Source organism: Primulina eburnea, chromosome 14 (genome assembly GCF_022965805.1).
Source record: "Primulina eburnea isolate SZY01 chromosome 14, ASM2296580v1, whole genome shotgun sequence".
Taxonomy (NCBI): domain Eukaryota; kingdom Viridiplantae; phylum Streptophyta; class Magnoliopsida; order Lamiales; family Gesneriaceae; genus Primulina; species Primulina eburnea.
The window spans coordinates 20,146,162-20,160,879 of NC_133114.1; the positions used below are offsets into that span (position 1 = coordinate 20,146,162).

The window sequence follows — 14,718 nt, forward strand, 5'->3', positions numbered from 1 at the left end:
GAAGACCTGAAATCTTGCAACGAGAAAATCTATATATGTGATAGGAAATTTCAGCTCATTTTTGGCACAACATTGTTTTAGTTCCATACAATCATAATCATTAAAATTTGAATGATCATTGTTCCTTCATTACTGACCATTTATCACTATATGGAAGTGCACCAATCTTGGAAGAGATTCTTGAAGCCAAAATCACTCTCCATTTGAACTTAAGGAAAACCAAAATCACTCATGAATCTCGGGTGTGTATCTTGAATCAAGAAGAGGCCACGTTCATTCGGGAGAGAAAAGTGCAATCATCGCGTTGATTAAGCAATCAGCGACATTCTTGGAGTGATACGGGCTTAACTTTATAGTTGATTATTCAAGCCTATATAAGAAACAAACTCCCTCCCCATAACTTCAAAAATTCGAAATTTAGCATTTGCAGCAGCCTAGTCGAAGCTCTACCGCAACCTTGTTTGAACGAAGTTCTTTTAGCATGTCCTTCTAGCGCCTTAATCCAAACGAAATCAAGTAAGTGGGCTTTTGCTATGTATTTCTTTGTAACTTAAACTTTGTATAAGTATTTCATGACATACTTGTATGTGTGTCAAGCCATTTATCGAAAATGCTATTATATATTTCATAAAATCTCGATCGATGTACGATATGTTTCTTCTATTTCCGATGTTCTTTGATTCTGATGAGTTCATTCAAAAATTCCGATAAGTGTTGTTTGATACATCTGATTCTGTGGTGCACTGTTATGATTCGAGTGTGATATGGAACGACGATTGTAAATTTTGCACTGTTATGATTCGAGTGGGATATGGAACGCCGATTGTAAATTTATTTGGCCCCCATCAGTGGGTATAAAATTGTGTTTCGGCCATCATCAGTGGGTATCAAACTGTGTTTCGGCCCCATCAGTGGGTATAAAACTGTGTTCCGACCCCCATCAGTGGGTATAGAACTGTGTTTTGGCCTCACCCCTTAAAGGACTAACATATTGGGGACAATTTGAACATATAAAACGAGATGAATAACAGTGTTTTGGTTTGTTCTGATTCGTTCTGTTCTGAATTGTCTGATAATCTCTGTTTCGCATTTCGATTCCGATTCTGATCTGATATAAGATACTATGTTTTGAAAATCAGTTTGCAATATGGGTTTTAAATTATATTTATATGTATTTGTGGTAATCGATCGGCCTCCACTTGCTGAGTGTTTCCCCAAACACTCACCCCTTACATTTCTCCCCAGATAAGAATGAAGATCAAGTAGACGAGGATGAATAAGACATGCTTTGGAGTTGGTGACGAAGTTTTGAGATATGAAGATTTCTCGCTTATGTTCTTCCTAAGTTTCGAATCAAGTTGTACACCGCTTCCGCACATTTTATTTCGTTTTGGATTTATCACTGTAAGACAAGATTATTTTGAGTTAATTATGAAATAGACTGGGTTTGGCTTATACTGAACTACGAGGCTTGTTGTTTGGCGATTATGTGATTGTTGAACAACGCCGGTGTCGACTAACCCCGATCATGGGGCGTGACAGTGTGTGTGTGGTCGTGTGGTAGGGAGAAAGTCCTAGTATTTTTTAGGCTTGGTGTGCATGTTTTTGTATTATAGTTTAGGGTTTTGGAAACTTGTGTTTAAATAAAATATTTGGGTAGGGGTTTAAGCCCAATAACCTAGGTATACTAGACCCATTAGATAGTAGTTAATATTTCGATTAGGTTAGTTTTCGAAAATATTAGCCGAGTTCTCAAAACTCTCTATTTTCGTCAAAAATCGATTACCAGTTTAAAATACGACTCGGCGCGTAAAAACACCTCAAAATTTTTCATGTTCGAACATAATACATTAAATATACAATATGTATTAAATAATTAAAAATAATCATTTAATAAAAATATTTTTTCTTTTACGGTCCTGGTCTCCATTCCTCAATCACGTCTCGAATAACCTTTAAAACATAGTTTTATGCTTTCTAATAGAAAGCCATATTTTAAACATGTAACATGTCTACCATATTCAATTTATGCAATTAAAATAATTTAACTAGTCATTTTTCATTTTTCCTAGATTTGCACGCAATTGGATTACGTTATCGCATTTTGAACCTTACAAAACCAGTTGATTCCACTAAAAATCTCTTCAGAATATACAATACACTTTCTAATGAGTTTCATAGTTTTACGTTACCAAGCAGATCTCATGGTACCTTTAGTATATTCAAGAGTTTCATCTTTGCAGTTTGCATGAATATACAGATAAAATAAATAGTATAATTAGATACATTAATTAAATATTATTAAAATAAAGATTGTTTTATACAAGAGTCAATAAAGCTATTCTTAGAATTGTGTCCCCTCCGATTGATAGACGACTTAATAATAAAGCCACATCTACTCACCGTGCAGCTTAATAGAAGCCAATTTTTGAAACACCCCAGAAAACAAATAATCACAAGTGCATACAAGCGAGAAAGGTCCGCAAATCTGTCTAAATAATACAAGATTCTAGTTTTACAACTGTAATTGTTCTATTTTTGCGCACATATTATTCATTTTTTACCATGGTTTTTCTTGCACAATGTAGTATGAGGATAGCTGCAGCATGTCGCCTTCTTCGGCTTCGCCTCTCGGATTACAAAAACAAAGTTCCAGGTAATTTCTTGATGATACAGATTTGTATTTCAGCTGTCCTACAGAGCTTCTTTTTCTAATCCAGACTGTAAAAAGAAAACTTTCGAATCACACGTCATCTACTGAAGCCCCTTGTAATGAGGTTGAAGCTACTGGTAATGATGGTCGTAGGAGAAGATATAGGGCCGGACCCAAGAATGGAATTAGCGATAAAGGAAGCAGCCACGAGCCTTTGCCATCCCTAAAAGATCGATCAGATATATCATTCTGATAACGGGGCTGGGGGCCGAATAATAATGAGTAATCGTTGAAACAGAAATCTCACCATTTTCGAGCAGTCATGTCATTGTAGACCCAGAAGGGGGCGAATGCTGATAGCAAAGAAAAATCGATTCCGGTAATATGAATCTGGATAACAAGGGTATCAGTTCCAATTATCCGATGTTCGATAAAAGTTGCATCGAATTAACCGCAAAATGATGAACCGGGGCCTAATCTAACTGGTAAATCATTCATTTAAGAACTTTAATAAAACTTATCAGTCTTCCTTTTGCCGTGCTTAATTGGTTGGCATAAACATCTTGATTTCTGACTTATTCGCAATGTGATCCTTACAAAGCACAGGGCCAGGATCCTCATAAAGATGCATGAGTTTGAAATTGCATATACAAGATATATCTGTATTTTGGCTAGGTGAGACTTGATTCACATCTAGACATACCGCATATATAAAATAATCAGTGCACGAAAATTCAGTTTTCCTCGATACATTTCATATAAATATCGTGATTATCGATCCAGTTATCCTCCTAATCTAAAAGTATCCAGCAAGAGAGAGAATACTCACAAATTTGCTTCCTCGGAAGTATTGGTAAAATTCTTTCCACACATCCCCTCCAGATAACATTGCATAAACTATGATAGCCAGCCCTGCAGTAAATGTAAGCTGATATGCAACAATTCAGGCAACATATTTCCCAAGATATTAAGAAACAAGGGTGAAAACCAAGAGATAACACAGACTACAATTTTTCCCAAGAAATTAATAAAACTGGGCATAAAAACGAAAAATAACAGATCAGAAACAACTTTAATTTTAAAATGTAATAGGATTATCATACAATGATGATTGGTTGAGCAGAAATTTATTTGATCCGATTTTGAAGAAAAACTTCAGACATGACAGTCTACAAGAGAGTGTCGGAGCTATTTACTGCATTGTAAAATCATATGCAATGTTAACCAACTTTTTTCAGAACAATCGAAACAAATCTTAAAGTTTCCAACAATGTAAAAACCATCATGGCTATCAAAGTGTTTGTTTTCTTTCGGTTGGTCAGGAGTATGGACTTCTTACCCATTATGGTAAAGACTGTTTATAAGACTTGATTGAAACATTACAAAGATTCCACATGCTAACATAAAAGAAAGATTCTCCTAGATTAAGAATCTCCTCACCCCAGCAGTCAACTTTGATTCCAAGAAATTCAGAGGCCATCTCCTAATCTCAGATTCTTCAACTTCTGGAGCTGGTGGTCTCCACAGAACAAAATAAGGGATTAAGAGATATGCACCACCGAAACATGAAAGTATGAGAAACGGCCATAGAGGAATCTTGCTTCTTGAGCCGCTGAATACGAACAAATACCAATAGTCAATACAATACTTTTACCTTTATTCCTCGACATTGCTGTTATAATAAAAACTACAGCTAATTCGAGTAGGCAGTAGCTGTACAATAGTTCAAACATGTTCCATCATTGTTTCGCATACAGAGCAAGGAGAGAATAGGCAACCAATTCTTGCTTTCAAACACCTATTTATTCCCATGAGACATAGATAATAGGTTTCACCAACTAATGGTGGCCCTGTTACATGATACTAACTAACAAAACCAGTGTTTTTTAATTAAAAGGCGTCGCAGTCGTCCACCGCCCCGATTTTTAAAAATATGGTGCCTTTGGGCTATGTTTAAAAAATCGATCGTTAGACTACTGACCGACGATTTCGGTTGGAATTAATTCTAGCAAGCGGACTAGGTCAAGTTATAGTAAATGAACGAAACGTCCAAGTATCGATCCCACAGGTACTATTATTTAATTACTAAGATTTAATTATTCTATTTAATCTAGGCAAATAATAACGATCGATTTGATTATTATTCAAACTAAGCAAATTTTAAACTAATTTATGCTAAATTAACGACTAAAATCAAATTTCAAAAAAGCTTGGACTTGGGGATTTTCAGATTTAAATAAAATGACCGGAAACACACGACGGTAACAAACTCTGATTAAAATCATGCACTGGAATTATTTAACCACAGATTATTTCGATGTCACGATGCAATTCTCTGAGTTAATTATAAATCTATTTCTAGAATTTATAACCCTATTTTTATCTAACAGTCCAATTATTTCTAATTGAATTTAATTAAACAAAAATGCATTTAACAACGGTAGAATTACAGCTGTCGCCTAAAACCACACACTGAAACCGAATACTACTTCTAGTCGGTTTAACCGTGCGTTGATTAATGTATTTGAAGCTAAACTCAATCTATTCTCTTTCGAGTCAAGATTGAACAACAAACATGCAAATAATTGGCCAGATTAAAAGCACGAAATTTACGCAAACATTAATCAATAACATAAAATAATTTTATAAATCAAACAATCCAACGAATAAACAAAATCAGTCGTTTGTCCCTATCGTGGTCCCGATAACAAGAGAAACTACTCCATAAATTCAAAACTAAAATCAAATTTAATGTTTGAATTCATGACTAAAAATAAGAAAACAGGAGAGGAGAAATTCTCAATGATGGTGCGCGGATCTTGCGTGTAAATTGCGCTGTTTGTCTCCCGTTTCTCCCAAGTCGTCGCCGTCTTCAAGAATCTCAAAGCTCGCGCCCTTTTTCCCTCAAAGTCGGCTGCTCTCTCAAAAATTCAACAACCATCTTCTTTCCTAGGTTTTCCTTTTTATTTCCTCCCAAAAATCACGGGCAAATCTTCGCCAAAATCTGATGTTGACATAAGCTACACGCACCCCGTGCATGCATCAGGCTACAGGTTCGTGTATGTGCTGTTCAAATTCTTTCCGGGAAATGGTAGACACGGACCCCGTGCAGGGGTCCGTCTATAGGTCCGTCCACACACTGTAAATTTGATTCTCGGATGATGAGGGACACAGACCCCGTGCAGGGGTCCGGAGTGGGGTCCGTGTAGTCTCTGGATTTCGCTTCTTTGGAGTTTGATGTACACGGACCCTTACTCGGGGTCCGTGTAGGGGTCTGTGTTTGGCCTTCGTGTTTTTTCCCTATTTTTCCGGGTGTTTCTGACGTGGCATTGCGAAGTTTGACTTCTCTCCATTTCTTTGGCTTTTATCATCTTTTGATCAAACCTGCAAACAGCAATAATAAGACGAAATAAGCGCGAAACTCGGAATAAAAACGCCAGATAAGCACGAATACGACAAAATAAAATCCCTAAAATGCTATATAATTCGTGCTTATCAACTACCTAGTAGCCGCCTAGGTGGCTCAAAATTAGTCTAGGCGTTTTTTCAGCATGCTTATGTCATCCCTCACACGCATCCAGGAAACTTTTCAGGGGGTCACCTATCCCATAATTGTTCCAACTCAAGCACGCTTAATTTTAGAGTTCTTATATGATGAGCTAACAAAAAGAAGATGCACCTTTTTTATATGAGTAGTATCAGTCAAATCTTTTAAGTCCTCATCAACTGCATAGTCTCATACCTGAACAGTTTTGAAATCCCTCTCATTCCGGTGCGAGATCGGTTCATTCATGTTCATTTCGCTAGAAACCTGCCATAAGCCGTTCATTGTCCATGCAACCTCGTGGCACCGGCGATCGCCCCCCGCCCTCTTTGACTCCGGGCCTCACATGTCCACCAGCTTCCGCTTGGTTCGTTCCCAAACCACATCATACTAGGAGAGATCGGCTCTGTTACCAACTAAAACGCCCCAAATTCGACGACTGTCTTCACTGTACCAAAACGGGTGTTTCCAGCGTGCTAATGTCCTCACTCACACGCACCCCAGGAAACTTTCCAGGGGTCACCCATCCCATAATTGCACCAAGTCAAACACGCTTAACCTTGGAGTTCTTATATGATGAGCTATCGAAAAGAAGATGCACTTTCTTCATATGAGTACCAATCAAATCTTAAGCCCTCCTCAACTGCACAGTCCGATACCTGAACAGTTTTGGAATCCCTCTCATTCCAGTGCGAGATCGGTTCATTCATGTTTCCTTCGTCTAAAAGTCAGTCAGGAGCCCCTCATTGTCTGTGCAACCTCATGGTACCGGCGATTACCCACGCCCTCTTCGGCCCCGAGCCTCACAGAATATATCCTTGATTTTGTATTTGAATCAAATATTGAAGATTATCGGATAAATATGGTAGAGGTGGATGACGGTCCGCCTAAAGCTTTTTAAAAGCCCGGACAAAAGATTAAAAAGTTTAACAAAAAACGAATCAATTCCACTCCGTTCTCTAGATTTATAACAAATAAGAATGGAAGAGAAAAAAATCCCAAGAATCATAGATTCTTTTCTTCGAAAAGTTGGCCCAAAAAATGCTTTCCAGTTTTATGAACTTGAAGAACAGAGATAGATATCCACAAAACCTTGATTCTCCTAGCAGCATTGGAAGAAAAGTTTTGGATAGAGTACCTTCTAGCAGTAGGAAGGAGAAGCATACTGTACACCAAAGGCCACAGTCCCATAATATACCATAAAGCTACTAAAACTTCATTCATTTTGAACCCATCATCGCCTTCCAAATTCAACAGCTTTTTCAAGAAATAAGAATCCGTCGCCTAAAATTTGTTCAAAATCAAAACATTATAGAATCAGACTGATGCCCAAAATAAAGATGAAACAAAAACAACGCAATTGTACCGGAGTTTGGTTAGGAGCGAGGAAGAAGACATAGTACATTAGGCCACCCCAGAAAGCAAAGAGCAGAAACGACGTCGTCCAATCCCTATCCTCCCCGCTCCCATTACCACCGTCCCCATTTTCAACTCCATCAACAAGATTCTCATTTTCTTCCCCCTCCGAAGAAGAAACAAGAGATGGGTCCGGTGGAATATTAGTGTTGGATGAGCTCTGGCATGTGTGGAGGCGACCCTTTTTCTGCAGCTTCTCCCTGTGAAGAAAAGAAGAGATTCTGGAGATATTTTCGCTGTTTTTCAAATTGGAACACAGAAAGGATGAGGTTCTCAGATAAGATGGAGATTTTGAAAGCAAAGAATTGGGTTTGAATGGCAGAGTAGAGAAGTTGCAAGAGATAATATTGGTACTCGCAATCATCCTTCTTCGTGTTTCTTCTTCTCAAGATACCGGAAATTTGGAAAGAGAGTGCTTTGAGAGAAGAAAATGGAAACGCTTGTAAGATTCGATCACGTTGTATTGTGTGGACTGTCCCAAGAAAACTTTATTAATCTTCTTCATTTCGATAAAACATATTTATTGCAGAAAATAAAATGAATTTGTTGGTACAAATATTAACATCCAAAATAAAAATTTAGTGAAAAATTCACCTTTGGGGAAAACAATTCTTTAGGCTGTGTTTGGTAACTTTGGTAAAGGCTGGATTGCTAAATAATCCCGTTTTATCCTTTGTTTGGCTCGATTTTATTTAGTTCATCAATAACAACCCAGGAAAATGTACTGATTAGGTTGGAAAATGTATCCCTCAATATAGGAGGATTAATTTATCACAATCGGTTTGATAGATGTAATTCATATAAATAGTGTTTTCATTTACTCAGCACACACACGTGTGCTGAATGATGAAGTGATAATAATTTATGAGTTAGCACAAGTATTATGTGATGAGTATATTAGACTAAAGTTTATTAGTTAGTCATCAGTTAGTTAACTACTCATTAGTTGGTTAGTTAACAGTTAGTTAAGAGTGGTGATCACACTCGATGTATAAAGATCGATGACCTCCTTGTAAACTGACTTGAGTTCTCATATATTTTCAATATACAAAAATGCATGATTGCACTCTGCGCAATATGGTATCAGAGCAAACGCCAATTCCAAACTGAACTCCTGCGTTACCAGCTTCCGATCGAAGATTTCCATTTCCGATCGGTTGAAGTTTTTCATTTCTGATCGAAGATTATTTCCGATTGCAGATTCAACAATTCAGTTACCAGGACTCCCGATCGTAGATTCTGAACAAAGCAGATTTTAATCGTTCCAGAATTCATGGCGAACACAGGTCCACAAGCATGGAATTTACCAATCCGATCTGTGATTGATGATCCGTCAAGCCCTTACTTCCTACACCATGCCGATAATCCAGGGCTCACTCTTGTATCTCAACAATTAACAGGTGATAATTTCGCATCATGGAGTAGGTCAATGAAAATTGCATTATCTGTTAAAAACAAATTAGGATTCATTGATGGATCGATTACAAAGCCATCAGAATCTGAGTCAAATTTAATAAATGCATGGAATCGCAACAACAACATTGTCATTTCTTGGTTGTTAAATTCTGTTTCTAAGGACATATCAGCAAGTATCTTGTTTTCTGAATCCGCTTTGGAAATCTGGAACGATCTCAAAGAGAGATTTCAACAAAGTAATGGTCCTCGAATTTTCCAGCTTCGCCGAGACCTTCTTCAACTTCGTCAAAATCAGGATTCTGTCAATGTTTATTTTACCAAGCTTAAAGCTCTTTGGGAAGAGTTGAATCAATTTCGTCCAATGTGCAACTGTGGGAAATGCATTTGTAGTGGGGTGAAGAACATCGAATCATATGTTCAGATGGATTATACTATGACATTCCTCATGGGTCTAAATGATTCATTCACACAAGTTAGGAGCCAAGTATTATTACTTGATCCTCTGCCACCGATTAGTCGAGTTTTTGCGTTAGTTGTCCAAGAGGAAAGGCAACGGGAGGTTGGAGCATATCAAGGCACACCTCTTCAAAATCAAGGTATGGCATTTATACTCAAGGGTGAACATAATCAGGCACCTCTGGGCACTCGAAAACCACAAAAATTTCAAAGAGGAAGGCCACACTGCACAACGTGTAATATTCCGGGGCACACAATTGAAACCTGTTATAAAATTCATGGTTACCCACCCGGATACAAGACCCGTTATAGACAGGGAAATAGAGGTACTGATGTCTCTGTCAATCATGTATCTGGACATGACAAGGCATCCGAGACTCGGGACAATTCCAACATTCTTCAAAATTTAAACAAAGGCCATATGGAACAATTAATGGCAATGTTTATTCAACAACTCTCGACATCTGACAAGAAAATGGATATACATGATACTGCTAGTGCTCCATCCACATCAGGTACCTGTCTCTCCATCTCAATTCCAGGTGCATTGAATATTCCTACATGCTGGATAGTCGATTCGGGTGCTTCTAGACATATTTGCTCCAATAAGGATAATTTCATTTTTCTTAAGGCCACCCAAGATTCAAGAGTGACTCTGCCTAACAATGAATATGTGGATGTGCACTTTTATGGTGATATTTGTTTGGGAGATTCTCTGGTCCTTTCGGATGTTCTATATATTCCAGAGTTTAAGTTTAACCTGCTATCCGTCAGTTGCCTTCTTGATCGCACACCGAATATGATAATTTTTAATTCTGACTCATTCATGATTCAGGAAATCAACACACAGAAGACGATTGGCAAGGGTAAGCGCATAGAAGGGCTATATGTTCTGGACTCAAAAATGATGCATTCTGGCATTCATCTTAATCTGGTTGGGACTCATCATACTTGGCACCAAAGACTTGGGCATCCCTCAATAAAGGTCATGCAACTTCTGAAGTCTCATCTAAAGTTTGAAGTAAATAACTCCTGTCATTCCAGAATCTGCAATATATGTCCATTAGCTAAGCAGACCCGTTTACCATTTGTTTCACAGCATAGAATATCTGATTTTGCTTTTGAACTAATACATTGTGATATTTGGGGGCCTTACCATGTTCCTACATGTAATAATCAGCGATTTTTTCTGACGTTGGTTGATGATCATACAAGATTCACATGGGTTTTTCTTCTACAACATAAATCTGAAGCAAACATGATTGTCTCCAGATTTTGTACCATGATTGAGACACAATTTCATGCCAAAATTAAGATGTTCCGAACTGATAACGCAAAAGAACTAGCCTTTACTGATTTATGTGCACAAAGAGGGATTCTACATCAGTTTTCTTGCGTTCAAACTCCACAACAGAACTCTGTTGTGGAGAGGAAGCATCAACATCTGCTTAATGTGGCTCGTTCACTGTTTTTCCAATCCAAAGTCCCTATATCATTTTGGAGTGAATGTATACTAACAGCCACGTACTTGGTGAATCGCATTCCATCACCATGGACGGAAAATAAATCACCATATGAACTTCTCTATCACCAACCGGTGGATTATGCACATTTTCGAACATTCGGTTGTCTCGCTTTTTCGTCCACTTTGGCAGCAAATCGAGATAAGTTTATGCCAAGAGCTCGTATATGTGTATTCCTTGGCTATCCTCCGGGCATCAAAGGTTATAAATTAATGGACATTGAGAGCAAGGAAATTTTCATCTCACGGGATGTGAAATTTCAGGAATCCATCTTCCCTTTTCACTATCTTTCTCCTAAGGACAGTGTTTGTGATCCATTCCCAGATATTGTCATTCCTAGATCAGCAGCAATGGATGCTTCTGCTCATTTGGGCATCACTTCCTTGTCATCTATACCACCAGTAGCCGTGATTCCTGATGCATTCCCTGGTTCTTCTGTTGATTCACCTGACCCAACACATTTAGTTCCCACTCGTACATCCACAAGAATATCTCGACCACCCTCCTATTTAGAACATTATCACTGCCATATGATACAGCATCACTCTGCTCCTTCATCATCAACTACATACCCTCTCAGCAACTACATCTCGTATGCGACTTTATCTCCTTCCTATAGGAACTTGGTGCTTAACATATCATCTCAAGTTGAACCACAATTCTATCATCAAGCTGTGCGTTTTGATCACTGGAGACGAGCTATGCAAGATGAACTTGATGCAATGGATGCAAATAATACTTGGTCAGTGATTCCGCTTCCTTCGGGCAAACAGACCATTGGATGTCGGTGGGTCTACAAGATCAAACACAACTCTGACGGCTCCATTTCTCGATATAAAGCTCGATTAGTCGCCAAAGGATATACTCAACGTGAAGGAGTGGATTTCTTTGAAACTTTTTCTCCAGTTGCGAAATTGGCCACCATCAAAACCATTCTAGCATTAGCAGCAAGTCAAAATTGGCACCTTGCCCAATTAGATGTTAATAACGCATTCCTTAATGGTGACCTTTCTGAAGAAGTTTATATGGACCTTCCGTTAGGCTACCAGTCGAGTGATACTTCTCTCCCAACAGGAATCAAATCTGTCTGTCATCTTCATAAGTCCATCTATGGATTACGTCAAGCATCACGACAATGGTACACCAAATTTTCCAATGCCTTGCTCAACTCAGGATTTGTTCAATCCAAATCCGATAATACATTGTTCACAAAGGGCTCGGGCTCTAGCTTTATTACTTTGTTAGTTTATGTTGACGACATCATCATTGCCGGTCCCTCAATCCATGCTATTCAACAGCTGAAATCTACTCTTCAAAGCCAATTCAAACTCAAAGATTTGGGGGATCTCAAGTATTTTGTTGGTCTTGAGATAGCTAAATCTTCGACTGGCATTTATCTTTCCCAACGTAATTATGCATTACATCTTCTTGAAGACACTGGTTTTCTTGCATGTAAACCTACCACTGTCCCGATGGACCCTCGATCACATCTTAATTCTGATGATGGTGAACCTCTTGCTGATATCACAACATATCGACGTCTCATTGGACGCCTTTTGTACCTCACTCTAACACGACCGGATATAATGTTTGCAGTTCACAAACTCAGTCAATATGTTTCCCATCCACGTACCTCACATATGCATGCCGTAAATCAAGTTTTGAGATACATCAAATCCAATCCGGGCCAAGGAATTTTTTTCTCAGCATCATCCTCCATCCAGCTACGGGCATTCTCTGATGCGGATTGGGCAGCTTGCAAAGACACACGCAAGTCGATAACTGGTTTTTGTGTTTTTCTTGGTGATGCTCTCATTTCATGGAAATCAAAGAAGCAATTGACAGTCTCTCGTTCCTCAACCGAGGCCGAATACCGAGCATTGGCCACTACTACCACCGAGATACTATGGCTCACACAATTGCTCAAGGACTTACAATTTAAGGTTTCAACCCCAGCTGTGATTTTTTGTGATAATCAATCGGCTATCCACCTTGCCAACAACCCTATCTTCCATGAACGAACCAAGCATATCGAGATTGACTGTCACTTCATTCGCGAAAAGATCAAGGATGGGTTCGTTAAATTGCTACCGATCAGTTCTCATCTTCAATTAGCTGACATGTTTACAAAACCTTTACCATTCTCCACTCTTTCGCATCTGATGTCCAAGATGTCTATAAAAAACATTTATAGTACCTCTTGAGGGGGGCTATTAGACTAGAGTTTATTAGTTAGTCATCAGTTAGTTAACTACTCATTAGTTGGTTAGTTAACACTTAGTTAAGAGTGGTGATCACACTCGATGTATAAAGATCGATGACCTCCTTGTAAACTGACTTGAGTTCTCATATATTTTCAATATACAAAAATGCATGATTGCACTCTGCGCAATAGAGTAGATAAGAGTATTACTCGTATTCATTGCATAAACAAAACCCACAATACCCATTTATGATTATTACTAAACTACCCACGTTTCTACTCACAAAAAAAAAAAACTGACCCGACCTTAAATCAGATTCCAAAAATCAACATTAAAGAAATCGAAGAATAACAAGAAAAATAAAATTAAAGAGTGTGAGGTCGATGATGATGTCCGTGGCGGCATAGGTTGCAGCAAATATAAATAATACCAACACATAAAAGCATAAATATGTTCGATTGATTCATAAGTAATGGAGTAAAGAGTTTAAAAGCCATGGAGATCAGATCCAAAGTTGGGAAAGATAAGTGATCATGATAAGAGCTAAAAATGAGGATAAATTATCTAAACCAGATTATTTGGTTTGCTTTATTATACATATATCTTTTACAAAAAAAATCAAGAATTTTACTGATAACCATCTCAAAGAATATAAGCTAATAAAAAATTACCCATAAAAGTTTTAAACGTTTTCTCTCGGCAAAACAGGCAAAGATCTACAACATGAACTTTATAAATTCTTGATTAAACTCGAATATGTTTATTTTAACTAATAATAAATCAATCTGAATTTCAGAGTTAAATAAAATTAAACCATATTTAATAAGCTTATGATCTGTTATAAATGATTTAGCTTATCATTTAGACTAGAAATAAAAATTGAATATTTAAATTTTAAAAATTTTAAACAAATATAAAGATAAATACTTACAATTTTGTATATCAGAATCTCAGAGCTTTATTATGTAGACATGAAGATTTTAAGAGAGAGAGAGGAGAACAAACTCAACCGTCTCCTTCTAAGTTTACAAATATACCTATTCATATATAATAGAAGCAGATTTCAAATTTCGAATTCCAAAAAAAAAAAAAATTGAAAGAGTAAATTACATAGTGGTGATATGTAATTTCTTACACATAGTGGTGGCAAGTTAATTTTCACATAGTCTTGGTGATATGTCACTTCTTCATATGGTCTGTAGGTCCATCTTGTCATTTGATATTATCATTTGGTGATTCTTTTAATATTTGAACATTTCCAAGGGGTGTTAGGCTTTCTTGACCAGCATCATTTCACCTGATGTGCCCACTCCATCTATATCTGAGGTACCAGTGGTCAGAGAATTCCCCAACTTTTTCCCAGACGATGTTACAGGCCTTCCACCAGAGAGAGATGTGGAGTTTGTGATTGAGCTCATGCCAGGCATAGTGCCAATCTCTAAGGCACCATACCGATTAGCTCCAGCTGAAATGTTAGAACTCAAGCAGCAAATCCAGGAGCTCCTT

At 37.7% G+C, this 14,718-nt stretch overlaps 1 protein-coding gene across 1 annotated transcript; it reads right to left on the reverse strand.

Moving 5' to 3' along the window:
• Positions 1-2,441: 2,441 nt before the first annotated feature.
• Positions 2,442-8,096, reverse strand: LOC140812312 (uncharacterized). Its single transcript, XM_073170552.1, has 6 exons — positions 7,564-8,096; positions 7,336-7,481; positions 4,094-4,265; positions 3,483-3,581; positions 2,961-3,043; positions 2,442-2,876 (listed from the first exon to the last, which is right to left on the reverse strand). Exons 1-6 carry the CDS (start codon positions 7,975-7,977, stop codon positions 2,744-2,746), a joined length of 1,047 nt encoding a protein of 348 aa, XP_073026653.1. The 5' UTR covers positions 7,978-8,096; the 3' UTR covers positions 2,442-2,743.
• Positions 8,097-14,718: the final 6,622 nt, after the last annotated feature.

What these genes read in the sequence shown, in the direction of transcription:
- LOC140812312 (XM_073170552.1), bottom strand. Translation starts at nt 7,977, where the DNA reads ATGATTGCGAGTACCAATATTATCTCTTGCAACTTCTCTACTCTGCCA. An exon ending in TCGCTCCTAACCAAACTCCG is followed by an intron (nt 7,482 to 7,563) that starts GTACAATTGCGT and finishes AACAAATTTTAG; the next exon opens with GCGACGGATTCTTATTTCTT. An exon ending in GACATGACTGCTCGAAAATG is followed by an intron (nt 2,877 to 2,960) that starts GTGAGATTTCTG and finishes TCGATCTTTTAG; the next exon opens with GGATGGCAAAGGCTCGTGGC.